The sequence below is a fragment of the Pristiophorus japonicus genome, chromosome 1 (assembly GCF_044704955.1).
Source record: "Pristiophorus japonicus isolate sPriJap1 chromosome 1, sPriJap1.hap1, whole genome shotgun sequence".
In the NCBI taxonomy this organism is placed as follows: Eukaryota; Metazoa; Chordata; class Chondrichthyes; family Pristiophoridae; genus Pristiophorus; species Pristiophorus japonicus.
In genome coordinates this window covers 92,753,277-92,775,342 of record NC_091977.1, presented here as the reverse complement: position 1 = coordinate 92,775,342, position 22,066 = coordinate 92,753,277, and the positions used below count along the sequence as shown (strand labels likewise).

Below are 22,066 nucleotides of genomic sequence, written 5' to 3'. Positions count from 1 at the left end.
ACACGGAAATCACAAAGTTGCTGTCCGAAAACTCCGCTGTTAGTTTCGTGAAAACGGCATCTTGCTGGCGGGCTCCTTATTTCAACTGCATTGAGCAGCGTGAAGTTCCTGTACTTGGACTGTACATACAAAGTAAACTCGCCACAGAAAGTTAATTAATTTCCAAGTCTAAATGTCCTTTTAACAGCGTGATGTCTCAATTACTGCCAGTCTTCCTCTTTGGCACTGAAAAGTAACTATAAGTGTCAAAATTGTTGGGTAAACATTTTCCTTTCGGTCTTTTTCTCTCTCTCTCAATTCAGATTTTCTTTTCCTCTATTTCTCTTTCTACCCCAATTGACATTTAATTCACCCACTCTAACTTACCCTCATCAGTCCTTGCACTATTAATGCTTCAATCCGATTGATTAAGGAGATACGCAGTTGTTTGCCCTATTCACTCAGATCCGAGATGCCCTGTAAGTCATCGTGGTGTTTCCATCTTGCACTTCCAGTAATTTGCAACATAAAATATAGTCGACATTAAACGGGCAAGGGTACAGGACATTTTGAGCCAGTGTGTTTAATTCAAAATGTCATCATCATCATAGGCAGTCCCTCGGAATCGAGGAAGACTTGCTTCCACTCCTGAAGTGAGTTCTTTGGTGGCTGAACAGTCCAATACGAGATTCACAGACTCCGTCACAGGTGGGACAGATAGTTGTTGAGGGAAGGGGCGGGTGGGACGGGTTTGCCGTATGCTCTTTCCGCTGCCTGCGCTTGATTTCTGCATGCTCTCGGCGTTGAGACTCTGTGCTCAGCACCCTCCCGGATGCACTTTCTCCACTTAGGGCGGTCTTTGGCCAGGGACTCCCAGGTGTCAGTGGGGATGTCACATTTAATCAGGGAGGCTTTGAGGGTGTCCTTGTAACGTTTCCGTTGCCCACCTTTGGCTCACTTGCCATGAAGGAGCTCCGCGTAGAGTACTTGGTTTGGGAGTCTCGTGTCTGGTATGCGAACTATGTGGCCTGTCCAGCGGAGCTGATCGAGTGTGGTCAGTGCTTCAATGCTGGGATGTTAATCTGGACGAGGACGCTGATGTGGGTGCGCCTGTCCTCCCAGGGGATTTGTAGGATCTTGTGGAAACATCGTTGGTGCTATTTCTCCAACGACTTGAGGTGTCTACAATGTGCAAGTGCCTGTTAGGTGTCTAAAGCAACAAGTCTCGGCTGGGGCGTTGGTGAATTGAGGGAAAGTGGGAGATGAGATTCCAATATAAAGTGTAAATCTGTGCGTTATGATCGAGGATATACTGCATCATTTGAGGATCATGAAGAGACCATTAACAGAATTTAGGTTAGGATCAGGTTAAAAATGACAATGCTTCAGACTGCACTCAGTATAAAATTTTATTGTGGTACACATTCTGGCAAGAATTAAAAAAATATAAAACACACACTTTTACTCGTGATTTTTGGTTTTATTATGCAGCTGGCAAGTCAACTGCAAGGTTATATAATGGTACCTATATTTTAACTCCAATGAAAATATCAGTCGCAATTTCACATATTGTTACATATCTGACTAAGTGTTGTGCAATTTTCCAGTGCACATGTACAGTGCAGTTATGAAGCAGAGGTATATAACAAATGCAGCTGTAAATAGACAAGCCCTTTCCCCTGAAAAAAATCCTAAGTAGGAAAGACTTGATGTTTTTAAGTCCTGGATAAAGTAGTGCACTACATCTAACAGTAAAAAGCACAAATTACAAAAATAACCTTCCCAATCACCAAGAGTGCAGAACACTTCTAAAGCACAATTTGCTTACCTCTTTTCACTCAATATTTAAATAAGAACTTTTTAGCAATTACTCTTGCAGTTACAAACATTTGAAAAATCTTGCACAGTTTTCGCATTTAGTGCTGCAAATCTTGTAAACCAGTATTAAAATGGACATGAAACCAATTTCATCTGAAAACTAACATCTCTATACAAATCTCCTGAATAGCACAAAAATGTCACACTTTTCTGGATTTCCTACACTTGCCAAAACAAAATGCTGCTGATGGTAACCTTCAGTAATGTCAAGGTACAAATCTATAAATTTACTGTGCAAAGTTCTGCATGACAAAGTTATCAGCAGTAAGCCAGACTTTAAAAGGAACACTGCTGAATCCTGATGGAAGCACAACTAATTTGTTGAGAAATGTTGTACATGCTATTACATAAAGGACTGGACCAGTGCATTGCAAGGTTGAACAGGACCATGTATACCCTTATTCCACTGTATTTTACAATAATTTGGAAAAAGGTCAGACTCTGCAGAGCTAATCTATAAACATTTGGGGCTGGGAAATTTAGCCAGGTCCTTCTCCAGTTAGAGCCTTGCAAGAGAACTTTGCGCACAGACATCCTGTCAGCCAGTAGTACTATATTGCCCAACTGCTCTCAACTTACTGTATCTCTCTAGCTCCAACTAAAATTAAGCACTCTACTACCACTTTTAAAATATGGGTTGATCACATGGCCAATTAGTATTTTTTTTAAACCTAAAATTAAGTTGACAAGTAATAGTTCTTCAGGTACCTCCACCCTAATATCAAACAGGATAAATAATATAATACATGCACACCAATGTGAATGAGGGTAATTGTTCTTGTAAATGTGTGGCAAGCATAAAAACAGCCAAATTCTCTTACAGCAGATACTGAAATTAGTTTTATAGTATAATTAGTAAAGTTGGTAATCTTAAATAGGCAATACAATTGAGTTCCATATACAATCTTACAAAAACCATTACACCACATTCTCATTTAAATATGAATTTACCAACCAATTCCTTTAGGAATTTCCCTACAGCTCATTTAGGCACAGAGTTATGAATGTTGCAAAAAATACATTTATTACTACAAAATGAAAGAACATTTTGGACAAGAAACTGCAGGATAGAAAGTTTTCTGGGCCCTTAGCTGACCACACTTTGAAACAATCATTTTTTTTGCACTTATTTGTAAGACAAATGTACTCAAGTTCATTCGTACAATTTCCATAATTTTAACAAAATATGTAAAAAATAAAATACATTAAGTTCATTTACTGTAGTTCGGTCATCCTTATTTTCCATAGATAGTGATCTGTTTCTGCACATTCTGCAAGTACAGTCCTTTAGGGCACGACATCCCTGTGCGATTTCTGGTCCACAAAGATCATAAATATCAGGCCATCCTACTGAAGGATGCATTCCGATGCTTCCTTGATTAATGCTGCTGCCTTGTCCAACTCTTCCTTCGTCAGATCTACAGTAACCACCACCCGCACACTACGGAATACATTTGAAAAGCTATATTAATATTTTGCAGACCTGCAAATGTTACAATGGGTCCACTGGTCTATGAGAGCTAATTACTATAGTATCTGTATACAGTTGAAACAAATTATTATTTATAACAGAATTATTCAGCAGACACCTCCTTTTAGTCATGTGTAAATTGGGATTGTATACTCCAGTCTTTTCTTTTATGAAAATACCTTGGGATACCACATCATTCTCAAGAAACTATGGGGCCAAGTTTCGGCCTGAGTTGCTCCTGTATTTTTTGGAGCAACTGGTTTAGAATGGAGTATCTTAGAAATTTGAATTCTCGGCATTTAGTTTGCTCCAGTTCTAGTCAGTTAGAACAGTTTCACTTTGGAACAGAATTTTTTTTCCCAAAAGGGGACATGTCCGGCCACTTACGTCTGTTTTCAAAGTTTAGGCAGTGAAAACTTACTCCAAACTAACTTAGAATGGAGTAAGTGAAGATTTTTGTACGTTCGAAAAAACCTTGCCTACACTTTAGAAAATCAGCCGTAGGTTACAAATTAGGCGTAGGGAATGGGGGGGGGGGGGGGTTTAAAGGGAAGTTTACAAACATTAAACACTTCAGTTTTACAAATAAAAAGCCATCATCAATAATAAGTGATAAATACATCAATAAACCAACCAATAAATCAATCAAAAAAAAATAATAAAAATTAATTTAAAAAAAAATCAATAAATAAAACATTTTCTACTTACCGACTGCAGCACCGGGAGTCCTCCAACAGCGTGCTGGGACGGCCCCCCCAGTGTGTCTCTCACTCTCTGTCAGTGTCTATGTTTCTGACAGCGAGGGGGGGGCGGGGGGGAGAGGGGCGAGGAGGAGAGAGAGGGGCGAGGAGGAGAGGAGCGGAGGGAAGAGGAGCGGAGGGAAGAGGGGGAGAAGGGGAAGAGGGGGAGAAGGGGAAGAGGGGGAGAAGGGGAGAAGGGGAAGAGGGGGAGAAGGGGAAGAGGGGGAGAAGGGGAAGAGGGGAGAAGGGGAAGAGGGGGAGAAGGGGAAGAGGGGGAGAAGGGGAAGAGGGGGAGAAGGGGAAGAGGGGGAGAAGGGGAAGAGGGGGAGAAGGGGAAGAGGGGGAGAAGGGGAAGAGGGGGAGAAGGGGAAGAGGGGGAGAAGGGGAAGAGGGGGAGAAGGGGAAGAGGGGGAGAAGGGAAGAGGGGGAGAAGGGGAAGAGGGGGAGAAGGGGAAGAGGGGGAGAAGGGGAAGAGGGGGAGAAGGGGAAGAGGGGGAGAAGGGGAAGAGGGGGAGAAGGGGAAGAGGGGGAGAAGGGGAAGAGGGGGAGAAGGGGAAGAGGGGGAGAAGGGGAAGAGGGGGAGAAGGGGAAGAGGGGGAGAAGGGGAAGAGGGGGAGAAGGGGAAGAGGGGGAGAAGGGGAAGAGGGGGAGGAGGGGGAGAAGGGGAAGAGGGGGAGAAGGGGAAGAGGGGGGGGAAGGGGAAGAGGGGGAGAGGGGGGAGAGGGGGGGGAGAAGGGAGGGAGGGAAGGAGAGACGAGGGAGGGAAGGAGAGACGAGGGAGGGAAGGAGAGACGAGGGAGGGAAGGAGAGACGAGGGAGGGAAGGAGAGACGAGGGAGGGAAGGAGAGACGAGGGAGGGAGAAGTGGAAGGGGGGGGGGAAGAGGGGGAGAAGGGAGAGAGGAGGGAGGGAGGGAGGGAGAGAGGAGGGAGGGAGGGAGGGAGGGAGGGAGGGGAGGAGGACAGGAGGGAAGGGAAGGAGGGAAGGGAAGGAGGGAAGGGAAGGAGGGAAGGGAAGGAGGGAAGGAAGGAGGGAAGGGAAGGAGGGAAGGAGAGGGAAGGGGAGGGAAGGAGAGGGAAGGGAAGGGAAGGAGGGAAGGAGAGGGAAGGGAAGGGAAGGAGGGAAGGAGAGGGAAGGGAAGGAGGGAAGGAGAGGGAAGGGAAGGAGGGAAGGAGAGGGAAGGGAAGGAGGGAAGGAGAGGGAAGGGAAGGAGGGAAGGAGAGGGGGTAGGGGGGAGGGAAGGAGAGGGGGTAGGGGGGAGGGAAGGAGAGGGGGTAGGGGGAGGGAAGGAGAGGGGGTAGGGGGGAGGGAAGGAGAGGGGGTAGGGGGTAGGGAAGGAGAGGGGGTAGGGGGAGGGAAGGAGAGGGGGTAGGGGGGAGGGAAGGAGAGAGGGTAGGGGGGAGGGAAGGAGAGAGGGTAGGGGGGAGGGAAGGAGAGGGGAGAGGGAAGGGGGAGGGAAGGAGAGAGGGTAGGGGGAGGGAAGGAGAGGGAAGGGAAGGGAAGGAGGGAAGGAGAGGGAAGGGAAGGGAAGGAGGGAAGGAGAGGGAAGGGAAGGAGGGAAGGAGAGGGAAGGGAAGGAGGGAAGGAGAGGGAAGGGAAGGAGGAAGGAGAGGGAAGGGAAGGAGGGAAGGGAGGGGGTAGGGGGGAGGGAAGGAGAGGGGGTAGGGGGGAGGGAAGGAGAGGGGGTAGGGGGAGGGAAGGAGAGGGGGTAGGGGGGAGGGAAGGGAGAGGGGGTAGGGGTAGGGAAGGAGAGGGGGTAGGGGGAGGGAAGGAGAGGGGGTAGGGGGGAGGGAAGGAGAGAGGGTAGGGGGGAGGGAAGGAGAGAGGGTAGGGGGGAGGGAAGGAAAGGATAGAGAGAGGGGAGGGAAGGAAAGGAGAGAGGGGGGGAGGGAAGGAAAGGAGAGAGAGGGGGGAGGGAAGGAAAGGAGAGAGAGGGGGAGGGAAGGAAAGGAGAGAGAGGGGGGAGGGAAGGAAAGGAGAGAGAGGGGGGAGGGAAGGAAAGGAGAGAGAGGGGGGAGGGAAGGAAAGTAGAGAGAGGGGGGAGGGAAGGAAAGGAGAGAGAGGGGGGAGGGAAGGAAAGGAGAGAGAGGGGGGAGGGAAGGAAAGGAGAGAGAGGGGGGAGGGAAGGAAAGGAGAGAGAGGGGGGAGGGAAGGAAAGGAGAGAGAGGGGGGAGGGAAGGAAAGGAGAGAGAGGGGGGAGGGAAGGAAAGGAGAGAGAGGGGGGAGGGAAGGAAAGGAGAGAGAGGGGGGAGGGAAGGAAAGGAGAGAGAGGGGGGAGGGAAGGAAAGGAGAGAGAGGGGGGAGGGAAGGAAAGGAGAGAGAGGGGGGAGGGAAGGAAAGGAGAGAGAGGGGGGAGGGAAGGAAAGGAGAGAGAGGGGGGAGGGACGGAAAGGAGAGAGAGGGGGGAGGGACGGAAAGGAGAGAGAGGGGGGAGGGAAGGAAAGGAGAGAGAGGCGGGAGGAAAGGAGAGAGAGGCGGGCGGGAAGGAAAGGAGAGAGAGAGGGGGGAGGGAAGGTAAGGAGAGAGAGGGGGGAGGGAAGGAGAGAGAGGGGGGAGGGAAGGAGAGGGGAGGGGGGGTGAGGGAAGGAGAGGGAGGGGGGGGTGAGGGAACGAGAGGGGGGGGGTGAGGGAACGAGAGGGGGGGGGTAAGGGAGGAAGGAGAGGGGGGGGGAGGGAAGGGAGAGAAGGAGGCTGAACGCTGAACCGCCGGGCGCAAGAGCGCCGGGCTGGATTTCCAGGTAGGTGGCATCGGGTCACGGAGGTCCGGTGGGGGGGGGGGTCGCAGAGGTCCGGGGGGGGGGGGGGGAGAGAGAGAGGAAGAGTGCGGGGGTCGGGTCCGGTGGGAGGAGCCTTATTCACGCAGCCCCAGTGAGGCCATTCGGCTAGGGCTAGCAGCTGTGTGCTTCAGGCCACGCCCACAGTTTTGGGCTACTGGAGCTAATGCACATGCGCACGCACTGTAGCACGCATGTGCAGAGGGTCCCGGCACTGTTTTCAGCACACGGACCTGGCTCCGCCCCCAACAGCTCGTGCTGTGCCGCGCCCAGCTCCAGAGGACGTGCAGGGAGCCGGAGAATAGGCAAGTTTTTTTTAGGCGCACTTTCTGGCGCGAAAAACAGGCATCCGGCGCGGCCCGAAACTTGGGCCCTTAGATCCATGCATATGATTTAAATGAATAGCTCACCATCTCATACAATCACACTTTGCCCAACCCACTCTTCGTTCTCAGAGTTCCACTATCTTTACATGTAATTCTGCTTTTTGCATTGATTCCTACCAAGACATCCAGGGAACTTCATACTTTATTTTGCATGAGCATAGTGTAGCAAAAGCAGTTCACCCTATCTGCATACCAAACACGGTACAAACGTGATTCTACTGAAGAATGGAACTCACCAACTCTTCAAGTACCAGAGGGGATGGAGTATAAAAGCAGGGAAATCTTGCTACTGTTATACAGGATATTGGTGAGGCCACACCTGGAATACTGCGTGCAGTTTTGGTTTCCATATTTACGAAAGGATATACTTGCTTTGGAGGCAGTTCAGAGAAGGTTCACTAGGATGATTCCAGAGATGAAAGGATTGACTATGTTAGGCCTCTACTCATTGGAATTCAGAAGAATGAGAGGTGATCTTATCGAAACATAAGATTATGAGGGGACTTGACAAGGTGGATGCAGAGTGGATGTTTCCATTGATCGGGGAGACGAGAACGAGGGGTCTTAATCTTAGAATAAGGGACCACCCATTTAAAACTGAGACGAGGAGAAATTTCTTCTGAGGGTTGTAAATCTGCGGAATTCGCTGCCTCAGAGAGCTGTGGAAGTTGGGTCATTGAATAAATTTAAGACAGAGATAGACAGTTTCTTAACTGATAAGGGTATAAGGGGTTATGGGGAGCAGGCAGGGAAGCGAACCAGAGTCCATGATCAGATCAGCCATGGTCGTATTAAATGGCAGAGCAGGGTCTCAGGGCCATATGGCCTACTCCTGCTCCATTTTTTAATGTTTTTATACAAAGCTCTGGTTAGATCACACCTGGAGTACTGTGTTCAGTTTTGGGCACCACACAGTAAACATAGAAACATTGAAAATAGGTGCAGAAATAGGCCATTCGGCCCTTAGAGCCTGCATCACCATTCAATAAGATCATGACTGATCATTCCCCTAGTACCCCTCTCCTGCTTTCTCTCCATACCCCTTGATCCCTTTAGCCGTAAGGGCCATATCTAACTCCCTCTTGAATATATCCAATGAACTGGCATCAACAACTATCTGTGGCAGGGAATTTCACAGGTTAACAACTCTCTGAGTGAAGAAATTTCTCCTCATCTCAGTCCTAAATGGCGTGCCCTTTATCCTAAGACTGTGTCCCCTGGTTCTGGACTTCCCCAATATCGGGAACATTCTTCCCGCATCTAACCTGTCCAGTACCGTCAGAATCTTATATGTTTCTATGAGATCCCCTCTCATCCTTCTAAACTCCAGTGTAAAAGGCCCAGTTGATCCAGTCTCTCCTCATATGTCAGTCCAGCCATCCCTGGAATCAGTCTGGTGAACCTTCGCTACACTCCCTCAATAGCAAGAACGTCCTTCCTCAGATTAGGAGACCAAAACTGAACATAATATTCCAGGTGGGGCCTCACCAAGGCCCTGTACAATTGCAGTAAGACTTCCCTGCTCCTATACTTAAATCCCCTTGCTATGAAGGCCAACATACCATTTGCCTTCTTCACCGCCTGCTGTACCTGCATGCCAACTTTCAAGGACTGATGAACCATGACACCCAGCTCTCGTTGCACCTCCCCTTTTCCTAATCTGCTGCCATTCAGATAATATTCTGCCTTCGTGTTTTTACCCCCAAAGTGGATAACCTCACATTTATCCACATTATACTGCATCTGCCATGTATTTGCCCATTCGCCTAACCTGTCCAAGTCACCTTACAGCCTCTTAGCATCCTCCTCACAGCTCACACCGCCACCCAGTTTAGTGTCATCTGCAAACTTGAAAATATTACACTCAATTCCATCATCTAAACCATTAATCTATATTGTAAAGAGCTGGGGTCCCAGCACTGAGCCCTGCGGTACTCCACTAGTCACTGCCTGCCATTCTGAAAAGGACCCATTAATCCCGACTCTCTGCTTCCTGCCTGCCAGCCAGTTCTCTATCCATGTCAGTGAATTACCACCAATACCATATGCTTTGATTTTGCACACCAATCTCGTGTGGGACCTTGTTAAAAGCCTTTTGAAAGTCTAAATACACCACATCCACTGGTTCTCCCTTGTCCGGTCTACTAGTTACGAGTTGCATCCTCAAAAAATTCCAGAAGATTTGTCAAGCATGATTTCCCTTTCATAAATCCATGCTGACTTGGACCAATCCTATCACTACTTTCCAAATGCGCTGCTATTTCATACTTAATGATTGATTCCAACAGTTTCCCCACTACTGATGTCAGGCTAACCAGTCTATATTTACCCATTTTCCCTCTCTCACCTTTTTTAAAAAGTGGTGTTACATTAGCAACTCTCCAGTCCATAGGAACTGATCCAGAATCAATCGACTGCTGGAAAATTATCACCAATGCATCCACTATTTCTAGGGCCACTTCCTTAAGTACTTTGGGATGTAGACTATCAGGCCCTAGGGAGTTATCGGTCTTCAATCCTGTCAATTTCCCACCTAATAAAGATCTCCTTCAGTTCCTCCTTCTCACTAGACCCTTGGTCCCTTAGTACATCCGGAAGGTTATTTGTGTCTTCCTTTGTGAAGACAGAACCAAAGTACTTGTTCAATTGGTCTGCCATTTCTTTGTTCCCCATTATGAATTCACCCGAATCCGACTGCAAGGGACCTACGTTTGTCTTCACTAATCTTTTTCTCTTCACATATCTATAGAAGCTTTTGCAGTCAGTTTTTGTGTTTCCGGCAAGCTTCCTCTCATACTCTATTTCCCCCCTCTTAATTAAACCCTTTGTCCTGCTCTGCTGAATTTTAAATTTCTCCCAGTCCTCCGGTTTGCTGCTTTTTCTGGCTAATTTGTATGCCTCTTCCTTGGATTTAACACTACCCTTAATTTCCCTGGTTAGCCACAGTTGAGCCACCTTCCCCATTTTATTTTTTACTTCAGACAGGGATGTACAATTGTTGAAGTTTGTCCATATGATCTTTAAAGGTTTGCCATTGCCTATCCACCGTCAACCCTTTAAGTATCCTTTGCCAGTCTAATCTAGCCAATTCGCGCCTCATACCGTCAAAGTTACCTTTCCTTAAGTTCAGATCCCTAGTTTCTGAATTAGCTTTGTCACTCTCCATCTTAATAAAGAATTCTACCATATTATGATCAGTCTTCCCCAAGGGGCCTTGCACAACAAGATTGTTAATTAGTCTCTTCTCATTACACATCACCCAGTCTAGGATGGCCAGTTCTCTGGTTGGTTTCTCGACATATTGGTCGAGAAAACCATCCCTAATACACTCCAGGAAATCCTTCTCCACCGCATTGCTTCCAGTTAGGTTAGCCCAATCAATATGTAGATTAAAGTCACCCATGATTACTGCTGTACCTCGATTGCACACATCCCTTATTTCTTGTTTGATGCTGTCCCCAACCTCACTACTACTATTTGGTGGCCTGTACACAACTCCCACTCGCGTTTTCTGTCCTTTGGTATTCCGTAGCTGCACCCATACCGATCCCACATCATCCAAGCTAATATCCTTCCTTACAATTGCATTAATTTCCTCTTTAACCAGCAACGCATCTCCGCCTCCTTTTCCTTTCTGTCTATCCTTCCTAAATGTTGAATACCTTGGATGTTGAGTTCCCAGCCTTGGTCACCCTGGAGCCATGTCTCCGTGATGCCAATCACATCGTATCCGTTAACTGCTATCTGCGCAGTTAATACGTCCACCTTATTCCGATTACTCCTCGCATTGAGGCACAGAGCCTTCAGGCTTGTCCTTTTAACACACTTTGCTCCTTTAGAATTTTGCTGTAAAGTAGCCCTTTTTGTTTTTTGCCTTGGGTTTCTCTGCCCTCTACTTTTACTATTCTCCTTTCTATCTTTTGCTTCTGTCTCCCTGCATAGGTTCCCACCCCCCTGCCATATTAGTTTAACTCCTCCCAAACAGCTCTAGCAAACACTCCCCCTAGAACATTGGTTCCGGTCCTGCCCAGGTGCAGACCATCCGGTTTGTATTGGTCCCAACTCCCCCAGAACTGGTTCCAATGCCCCAGGAATTTGAATCCCTCCCTTCTGCACCACTGCTCAAGCCACGTATTCATCTGAACTATCCTGCGATTCCTACTTTGACTAGCACGTGGCACTGGTAGCAATCCTGAGATTACTACTTTTAATTTAACTCCTAACTCCCTAAATTCGTCTCGTAGGACCACATCCCGTTTTTTTACCTATCTCGTTGGTACCTATATGTACCACGACAACTAGCTGTTCACCCTCCCTTTTTAGAATGTCCTGCACTCGCTCCGAGACATCCTTGACCCTTGCACCAGGGAGGCAACATGCCATCCTGAAGTCTCGGTTGCGGCCGCAGAAACGTCTATCTATTCCCCTTACAATTGAATGCCCTATCACTATCGCTCTCCCATTCTTTTTCCTGCCCTCCTGTGCAGCAGAGCCACCCACGGTGCCATGGACTTGGCTGCTTGCTGCTCTCCCCTGATGGGTCATCCCCCTTAACAGTACCCAAAGCAGTGTATCTGTTTTGCAGGGGGATGACCGCAGGGACCCCTGCACTACCTTCCTTGCACTGCTCTTCCTGTTGGTCTTCCATTCCCTATCTGGCTGTGTACCCTTTTCCTGCGGTAAGACCAACTCGCTAAACGCGGTTTCACGTCATTCTCAGCATCATGGATGCTCCAGAGTGAATCCACCCGCAGCTCCAGTGCCGCAATGCGATCTGCTAGGATTGTCAGGCAGATACACTTCCCGCACACACCGGAAGCGTCCCTGACTTCCCACATAGTACAGGAGGAGCATAACACATGTCCGAGCTCTCCTGCCATGACTTAACCCTCAGATAAACTTAATTTGGCAACAGTGCTAAAGGTTAATTACTGATAAAAGAAAAACTTCTTGGCTGTGACGTCACCTTTCGATTTCTTTCTACTTTTTTGCCTCCCCGCTGCAGTTGCACCGGCTGGCCTCTTGTAGGCCTCTCGCCGATCTGCCACCCGAACTCCCACCTCTCCGAGCTCCTTCGTAGTAAGGATATATTGGCCTTGGAGGGCGTACAACATAGATTTACCAGAATGTTCTTCGGCAGCACCTCCCAAACCAGTGGCCTCTACCACCTAGAAGGAGAAAGGCATCATCATCATTGGCACTCCCTCAGAATCGAGGAAGACTTGCTTCCACTCCTGAAGTGAGTTCTTTGGTGGCTGAACAGTCCAATACGAGAGCCACAGACTCGGTCACAGCTGGAACAGACATTCGCCGAGGGAAGGGTTGGGTGGGACTGGTTTGCCACACGTTCCTTCCGCTGCCTGTGCTTGACCTCTTCACGCTCTCAGCGTTGGAGATTCGAAGAGCTTAACGCCCTCCCAGATGCACTTTCTCCACCTAGGGCGGTCTTCGGCCAGGGACTTCAGTGGTGATGTCGCACTTTACCAGGGAGGCTTTGAGGGTGTCCTTGTAACGTTTCCACTGCCCACCTTTGGCTCGTTGCCGTGAAGGAGCTCCGCATAAAGCATTTGCTTCGGGAGTCTCGTGTCTGGCATGCGAACCATGTGGCCTGCCCAGCGAAGCTAATTGAGTGTAGTCGTGCTTCAATGCTGGGGATGTTAGCCTGGATGAGGACACTAATGTTGGTGACTGGACACTGGTTTGATGAAAATGATCAGGAGATCCAAGAACTAATAGATCGCAAGCGCAGAGCATTTTTGAGCCTCAAGCAACAACCCAACTTGGGAGTAGCAAAGCAACGTTACAGGCTGAGATCCAACAAAAAACCCGGGGCCTAAAGAACAGGTAGTGGATTGAGAAAGCACAGGAGATACAACAACTGGCTGACAGCCACGATATGTGAGGATTCTTCATTGCAGTCAAGGCCACCTATGGTCCAAACTCCCAAGGCCCCACCCCACCCCACTCCTGGCTAAGTACGGGGAAACACTCATCAAGGACACCAAAGCTGTCAGGGCCCGCTGGAAGCAGCACTTCGAAGATCTCCTCAATCGAGACTCTGTCTTTGACTTGAGTGTTCTCGACTCCATCCCGCAGCATGCGACCTGCCACCACCTCAGTGAAACCCCAACGTTGCACTAGGTAGGCAATGCCATAAAACAGCTCAAGAATAACAAGGCTACGGGTGCAGATGGAATCTTTGCTGAGGCGCTGTTGGCACAGATACATGACCTCATCTCTCTCATCTGAAGGGAGGAGAGCATGCCGGGAGATCTCAGAGATGTAGTAATCGTGACCATCTTTAAAAAAGCAGACAAGTCTGACTGCAGCAACTATAGGAGAATCTCCCTGCTATCATCCACTGGGAAAGTTGTCGCTAGAGATCTCCTCAACCGTCTTCTCCCTGTGGCTGAGGAGCTCCTCCCGGAATCACAGTGTGGATTTCGTCCTCTACGGGGCACAACGGACATGATCTTTACAGCACGACAGCTGCAGGAAAAAATGCAGGGAGCAGCGCCAGCCCTTATACATGGCGTTTTTCGATCTTACAAAGGCCTTTGACACAAGGGCAGCAGGCGTATGAGTTCACCATCACCTGCAAGTTCCCTTCCAAGTTACACACCATCCTGACTTGAAAATATATCGCCGTTCCTTCATCAGTGCTGGGTCGAAATCCTGGGAGTCCCTCCCTAACAGCACTGTGGGAGTTGCTTCACCACACAGACTGCAGTGGTTCAAGGGGGCAGCTTCTCAAGGACAATTAGAGATGGGCAATAAATGTTGGCCTTGCCAGCAACGCCCACATCTCGGAACGAATTTTAAAAATACCTGGACTCGAAGGGTTAAATTAAGAGAAGAGATTACACAAACTAGGGTTGTATTCCCTGGAACTTAGAAGGTTATGGGGCGATTTGATCGATGCTTTCAAGATATTAATGGGAAACCAATAGATAGAAACTATTTACACTGGTTGGAGGTTCTTTAACTAGGGGACATAGCCTAAATATTAGAGCCAGTCCTTTCAGGAGTGAAGTTAAGAAACATATCTACATGCAAAGGTTTCAGAAGTTTAGAACTCTGTTCCGCAAACAGCAATTGAAGCTAGGTCAATTGTTAATTTTAAATCTGAGATTGATAGATTGTTGTTAACCAAAGGTATTAAGGGATATGGAGTTAGGTCACAGATCAGGCATGGTCTCATTGAATGGCGGAACAGGCTCGAGGGGCTAAATGGCCTACTCCTGTTCCTATGAACTGTATCCTCATGAAACTGTATCCAAGTAAGGATTCAATGCCAGGAGAGAGAAAAAGAGAAGATTGATAAAGAAAATAAAAAATCATAAAGTCCAAAAGAATGTTGGTGCTGGAAGCAGTCCTAAATGACAGCAAGTTTGATAGGATTGAACAGTGCTTTTTGTTTCTAGATTGTTTATGGATCAAGTGGGTAGAGTGGTTTTACCATGGAACATTTTTTTTACTAAATAAAGCTCCTTTAATGTAAATGAAACAAAGCCAGCACAGGAATGGAACAGAAAAAGCAAAAAGAGCGCAAAATCTCAAGATAGTGGCAACTAATGCTGAGAAAACTAACTGGCAAAATAGAGATCATCTTTTCATTATATATAATACAAACAACATTTACCTTGGTGGAGGTAAAAACCTTTCCTCCTTGTCTAAGTAACGTGCTTGAGTTAATGCAATCCCTCGGTTCATGCACTGTTAAACAAAACACCATGATCAAAATAGTATAGTAAAAAAATAAGCATAGTATCTAGTGTAAAAGATCATCTATTTTATTCGACATCCTTAGAAGATTTATGCTACAAGTAATATTTTATTAAAGCTTGCCACGCATCATTAATACAAATTAATCGCTAAAGTTTTGTGGCAATCAACTGCAAATTTACAGCACAATTTTGACAATTGTTAATTGAGTTGTGAAGATCATACCTATGTACAAATACAATTTTCAAACAGTAATTTAATCTTCGATGAGAATTCTGAAACACCCCACTTGTGATCTCATAGTTTGGGTCATTACTTGAACTCCTTGATCACCACCTTGCAATCATACAATGATATCTATTGCATATCCTGCACTAGTCAAAAATCCCAAACATTTTATGGAGATTGGCCACGATTGCTAAACTACTGCTGTTAACAGATTGACAAGTAATTCTGGGGAGGTGGGAAATGGAAAAGTTGTTTCAAGTTGATTATAAACTTTAAAATTGTACAAAATAAATGTATACCACAACATGTTGGCACCATCTTTTTCACAATAGTGAATTGAGATTACTACCAGAGCACGTTCTGTCAGGCCCAGTGCATGACCATTCAAAACATTTGCACATTGTTGCTTGAAAAAAATACTCACATAAACGACTATTTCTTGCAGCAATTTAACATCATTTTCTCGTGATCCTCTGCTCCTTGCTAACTGCAGATGAATGGCTGGAGAAAATGATTCACCCACAACTTTCAGACCAGAGATACTGCGTAAGATCAAAAGAAACTTCAGCATAATTCCATTATACAATCATCTGAAAAGCTGAAAGATGCAACGTCACATAACATAGAATAACCAGTCAGTTAATATTAGTTACTCAACTAAACTTTACTGGTACGCTAGATTAGTCAGCTTGGTTCAGTTAGTAAGACTCTCATCACTGAGTCAGAAGGCCATGGGTTTAAGCCCAATATCAGGACTGGAGTTTATAAATGGAGGTTGACACTCCAGAAGAGTATCAATATTGGCCTGTTCAGGTGAACATTCAAGTTCCCATGCCACTGCTCATAGAGCAAAGTTCTACTGGTGTCCTGGCCAATATTACTTCTTTATCCAATATTTGCGAATTATTTTTACGAATAATACTACAAAAGCCAGTCCCTAAAATTACATAGGTCAATAAAAAAAAAACACAGAAATGGCTCCCTTTTGTAGCATGACCAAGCTCTGCTTCTATCACAGTACAGGTGCAGTGTCCAGAATCCGGAGGCAGGGTCATCCGGAATCCGTAAAATGTTCCGGAATCCGGACCAGACAACCCTGCCGAACTTGGGCCTCGCCGCCAGCCTCGCCCCACTTACCCCGGACAGCCCCAAAAGCTCCTCGGCAGTAACCCCCGGCCCCTTCTGGCGTTCCGAAATCCGGAAAGACCCAAACCTGGGCTCGGGTGCTGCCGGATTCGTGACGTCAGAAAGACAATCCAAAGTTCGGAAAACGCGGAACAGCCTCGGCTGAGGGTTCCGGATTCGGGACGCCGCACCTATATCTACAATTCAAAAAGGGCTTAATGCTCACAAAAGTAAACAACATTTTGCTTCAAATTATGGAAGCAAAGTGATAAATCAAAATAAGTATACAGTTATACAACTGATTTGCTGGAGGCTTTAGATATATATGAAACCATTAGTGCAGCGGCAGGTCAGAGTGCAAAGGTAAGAGTTTGGTAAGTGGGAGAACTTTAAGGGTTAATCCTTTTTAAACCATTTCAAGGTTGGTGTAAATTACTAGTGACAATTTCTAGTAGCTTCTAAAGGTAAAATAAGATTACAAGTTTAAGTAAAACTGCAATATTAAATAGATAGGATTCTTGTAGGTTTAAGCAGAGACAAACAAGCAAGCTAGCTTAGTTAATTGGACAGCTAGTAAAAACTGGTTCCCTAAACAGGCCAGTGGTGAGTCAGCCAGGAACAGCATAAAAAGAGGGGGCTTGGTGCAGTCTTGCTCAGAGTGCAGCGGCAGGTCAGAGTGCAAAGGTAAGAGTTTGGTAAGTGGGAGAATTCGGGCAACTGGGAACAATGGCGTTGCTTTGTCTTGTTTTCCCCACCAGTGCTGACTCCCCGACCTGGGAGGAAAAGAAAACGAAGTGTGACATCACAACAAGAGGTTCGGGGACGTCAGAGTGGCCTATAAAGGTCAGCTGCAGCAGGGAAAGAAGGCAAAAAAGTAGAAAGAAATCGACAGGTGACGTCACAGCCAAGGGAGTAAGTGAGTGGTGAGTAGTTTTTTCTTTTTCTTTATCAGTAAATAACCTTTAGCATTATTGTTGCCAAATTAAGTTAATCTAGGGGTTAAGTCATGGCAGGAGAGCTCGGACACGTTATGCTCCTCCTGTACTATGTGGGAAGTCAGGGACACTGGACGACTACATATGCGGGAAGTGTATCCGACTGCAGCTCCCGACAGACCGCATTGCGGCACTGGAGCTGTGGGTGGATTCACTCTGGAGCATGTGCGATGCTGAGGATGTCGTGAATAACACATTTAGTGAGTTGATCTTACCGCAGGTCAAGGTTACACAGCCAGATAGGGGATGGGTGACCAACAGGAAGAGCATTGGAAGGAAGGTAGTGCAGGGGTCCCCTGCGGTCATCCCCCTGCAAAACAGATACACCGCTTTGGGTACTGTTGAGGGGGATGACTCATCAGGGCAGGGCAGCAACATCCAAGTCCATGGCACCGTAGGTGGCTCTGCTGCACAGCAGGGCAGGAAAAAGAGTGGCCAAGCTATAGTGATAGGGGATTCTATTGCAATGGGAATAGATAGACGTTTCTGTGGCTGCAACCGAGACTCCAGGATGGTATGTTGCCTCCCTGGTGCAAGAGTCAAGGATGTCTCGGTGCGGGTGCAGGACATTTTGAAGAGGGAGGGTAAACAGCCAGTTGTCGTGGTGCATATAGGTACCAATGATATAGGAAAAAACTGGATGAGGTCCTACAAGATGAATTTAGGGAGCTAGGAGCTAAATTAAAAAGTAGGACCTCAAAAGTAGTAATCTCAGGATTGCTACTAGTGCCACGTGCTAGTCAAAGTAGGAATCGCAGGATAGCTCAGATGAATACGTGGCTTGAGCAGTGGTGCACAAGGGAGGGATTCAAATTCCTGGGACATTGGAACCGGTTCTGGGGGAGGTGGGACCAGTACAAACCGGACAGTCTGCAACTGGCAGGACTGCAACCAATGTACTAAGGGGAGTGTTTGCTAGTGCTGTTGGGGAGGGGTTAAACTAATATGGTAGGGGGATGGGAACCTATGCAGGGAGACAGAGGGAAGTAGAATGGGGGCAGAAGCAAAAGATAGAAAGAAGAAAAGTAAAAGTGGAGGGCCGAGAAACCCAAGGCAAAACAAAAAGGGCCACATTACAGCAAAATCCTAAATGGGCAAAGGATGTTAAAAAGACAAGCTTGAAGGCTCTGTGCCTCAATGCGAGGAGTATTCGGAATAAGGTGGACGAATTAACTGCGCAGATATCAGTTAACGGATACGATGTGATTGGCATCACGGAGACATGGCTCCAGGGTGACCAAGGCTGGGAACTCAACATCCAGGGGTATTCAACATTTAGGAAGGATAGACAAAGGAAAAGGAGGTGGGGTGGCGTTGCTGGTTAAAGAGGAAATTAATGCAATTGTAAGGAAGGACATTAGCTTGGATGATGTGGAATCTGTATGGGTGGAGCTATGGAATACCAAAGGGCAGAAAACACTAGTGGGAGTTGTGTACAGACCAGCAAACAGTAGTAATGAGGATGGGGACAGCATCAAACAAGAAATTAGGGATGTGTGCAATAAAGGTACAGCAGTTATCATGGGCGACTTCAATCTACATATTGACTGAGCTAACCAAACTGGTAGCAATGCGGTGGAGGAGGATTTGCTGGAGTGTGTTATGGATGGTTTTCTAGACCAATATTTCGAGGAACCAACAAGAGGGCTGGCCATCCTAGACTGGGCGATGTGTAATGAGAAAGGACTAATTAACAATCTTGTTGTGCGAGGCCCCTTGGGGAAGTGACCATAATATGGTAGAATTCTTTATTAAGATGGAGAGTGACACAGTTAATTCAGATACTAGGGTCCTGAACTTGGGGAAAGGTAACTTCGATGCTATGAGACGTGAATTGGCTAGAATACTTAAAGGATTGACGGTAGATAAGCAATGGCAAACATTTAAAGATCACATGGATGAACTTCAACAATTGTACATCCCTGTCTGGAGTAAAAATAAAACGGGGAAGGTGGCTCAACCATGGCTAACAAGGGAAATTAAGGATAGTGTTAAATCCAAGGAAGAGGCATATAAATTGGCCAGAAAAAGCAGCAAACCTGAGGACTGGGAGAATTTTCTAATACAGCAGAGAAGGACAAAGGGTTTAATGAGGAGGGGGAAAAGAGAGTAGGAGAGGAAGCTTGCTGGGAACATAAAAACTGACTGCAAAAACTTCTTTCGATATGTGAGGAGAAAAAGATTAGTGAAAACAAAACAAAATATTCAAAAAAGGAGATAGATGTAGTCCTTACTACTAGGGGGATCAAAGGGTATGGCGAGAAAGCAAGAATGGGGTACTGAAGTTGCATGTTCAGCCATGAACTCATTGAATGGTGGTGCAGGCTCGAAAGGCCGAATGGCCTACTCCTGCACTTATTTTCTATGTTTCTATGTAGGTCCCTTGCAGTCAGATTCAGGTGAATTTATAATGGGGAACAAAGAAATGGCAGACCAGTTGAACAAATACTTTGGTTCTGTTTTCACAAAGGAAGACACAAATAACTTTCCGGAAATACTAGGGGACCGAGGGTCTAGTGAGAAGGAGGAACTGAAGGATATCCTTATAAAGCGGGAAATTGATGGGATTGAAGCCCGATACATCCCCGGGGCCTGATAGTCTCCATCCCAGAGTACTTAAGGAAGTGGCCATAGAAATAGTGGATGCATTGGTGATCATTTTCCAACAGTCTATCGACTCTGGATCAGTTCTTATGGATTGGAGGGTATCTAATGTAACATCACTGTTTAAAAAAAGAGGGAGAGAGAAAACGGGTAATTATAGACCGGTTAGCCTGACATCAGTAGTGGGGAAAATGTTGGCATCAATTTATTAAAGATGAAATAGCAGTACATTTGGAAAGCAGTGACAGGATCGGTCCAAGTCAGCATGGATTTATGAAAGGGAAATCATGCTTGACGAATCTTCTGGAACTTTTTGAGGATGTAACTAGCAGAGTGGACAAGGGAGAACCAGTGGATGTGGTGTATTTGGACTTTCAAAAGGCTTTTGACAAGGTCCCACACAAGAGATTGGTGTGCAAAATCAAAGCACATGGTATTGGGGGTAATGTACTGACATGGATAGAGAACTGGTTGGCAGACAGGAAGCAGAGAGTCGGGATAAACGGGTCCTTTTCAGAAAGGCAGGCAGTGACTACTGGAGTGCCATAGGGCTGAGTGCTGGGACCCCAGCTCTTTACAATATACATTAATGATTTAGATGAAGGAATTGAGTGTAATATCTCCAAGTTTGCAGAGGACACTAAACTGGGTGGCAGTGTGAGCTGTGAGGAGGACGCTAGAAGGGTGACTTGGACAGGTTAGGTGAGTGGGCAAATGCATGGTAGATGCAGTATAACGTGGATAAATGTGAGGCTATCCACTTTGGGGGCAAAAACACAAAGACAGAATATTATCTGAATGGTGGCAGATTAGGAAAGGGGGAGGTGCAACGAGACCTGGGTGTCATGGTTCATCAGTCCTTGAAAGTTGGCATGCAGGTACAGCAGGCGGTGAAGGCGGCAAATGGTATGTTGGCCTTCATAGCTAGGGGATTTGAGTATAGGAGCAGGGAGGTCTTACTGCAGTTGTACAGGCCTTGGTGAGGCCTCACCTGGAATAGTGTGTTCAGTTTTGGTCTCCTAATCTGAGAAAGGACATTCTTGCTATTGAGGGAGTGCAGCAAAGGTTCACCAGACTGATTCCCAGGATGGCGGGACTGACATATGAGGAGAGACTGGATCAACTGGGCCTTCATACACTGGAGTTTAGAAGGACAAGAGGGGATCTCATAAAAACTTATAAGATTCTGACTGGACTGGCCAGGTTAGATACGGGAAGAATATTCCCCATGATGGAGAAGTCCAGAACCAGAAAACACAGTCTTAGGATAAAGGGTAGGCCATTTAGGACTGAGATGAGGAGAAACTTCTTCACTCAGAGAGCTGTTAACCTGTGGAATTCCCTACCGCAGAGAGTTGTTGATGCCAGTTCATTGGATATATTCAAGAGGGAGTTGGATATGGCTCTTACGGCTAAAGGGATCAAAGGTATGGAGAGAAGGCAGGAAAGGGGTACTGAGACATTAATCAGCCATGATCTTATGGAATGGTGGTGCAGGCTTGAGGGGCCGAATGGCTACTCCTGCACCTATTTTCTATGTTTCTGAAAGGTTACAAAGCACAATATACAGCTTGCTTATTTCACACTACTTTAACCAATAAGCACTTACCCCTGCAATGCACAATGAATATGCTGACATTTTTCTGTTAATACTCTGAAAATATCTGCAAAACATTTTAAGCATTTGTATTTTACATTATTTTATGTTAACAAATGCAAGATAAATCACATTCATACCCAACTATAAAATGTTTATATAATTCACTTCACTGAGCAACTGTTAGGTCATAAATAATGTTCTTTACTTAAAAACATTTCAAACAGATGCTTAGAAATCAAATATAGCATATTGAGTGCCAAGACAAGGCTGAAGTGTTTGCATACATCTTCAGCCAGAAGTGCTGAGTGGATGATCCATATTGGCCTCCTCCTGAAGTCCCCACCATCACAGAAGCCAGTCTCCAGCCAATTTGATTTACTCCACGTGATAAAGAAATGGCGGAGTGCACTGGATGCAGCAAAGGCAATGGGCCCAACAACATCCCAGCTGTTGTGCTGAAGACTTGTGCTCCAGAACTAGCTGCACCTCTAGCCAAGCCGTTCCAGTACAGCTACAACATTGGCATCTATCTGACAATGTGGAAAACTGCCCAGGTACGTCC

The 22,066-nt window shown here is 46.5% G+C and overlaps 1 protein-coding gene across 1 annotated transcript in view; it reads right to left on the bottom strand.

The window, feature by feature from the left end:
* Positions 1 to 1,379: 1,379 nt before the first annotated feature.
* The window catches only part of sptlc1 (serine palmitoyltransferase, long chain base subunit 1), a 53,547-nt gene continuing 32,860 nt past the window's right edge, over positions 1,380 to 22,066 (bottom strand). The window contains exons 13-16 of the mRNA XM_070881690.1: positions 21,514 to 21,568; positions 15,605 to 15,722; positions 14,870 to 14,943; positions 1,380 to 3,298 (exon numbers count right to left, since the gene is read on the bottom strand). Of these exons, the coding sequence (XP_070737791.1) occupies positions 3,205 to 3,298; positions 14,870 to 14,943; positions 15,605 to 15,722; positions 21,514 to 21,568 (341 nt within the window). The 3' untranslated portion in view covers positions 1,380 to 3,204. The remainder of the gene's footprint in view (positions 3,299 to 14,869; positions 14,944 to 15,604; positions 15,723 to 21,513; positions 21,569 to 22,066) is intronic.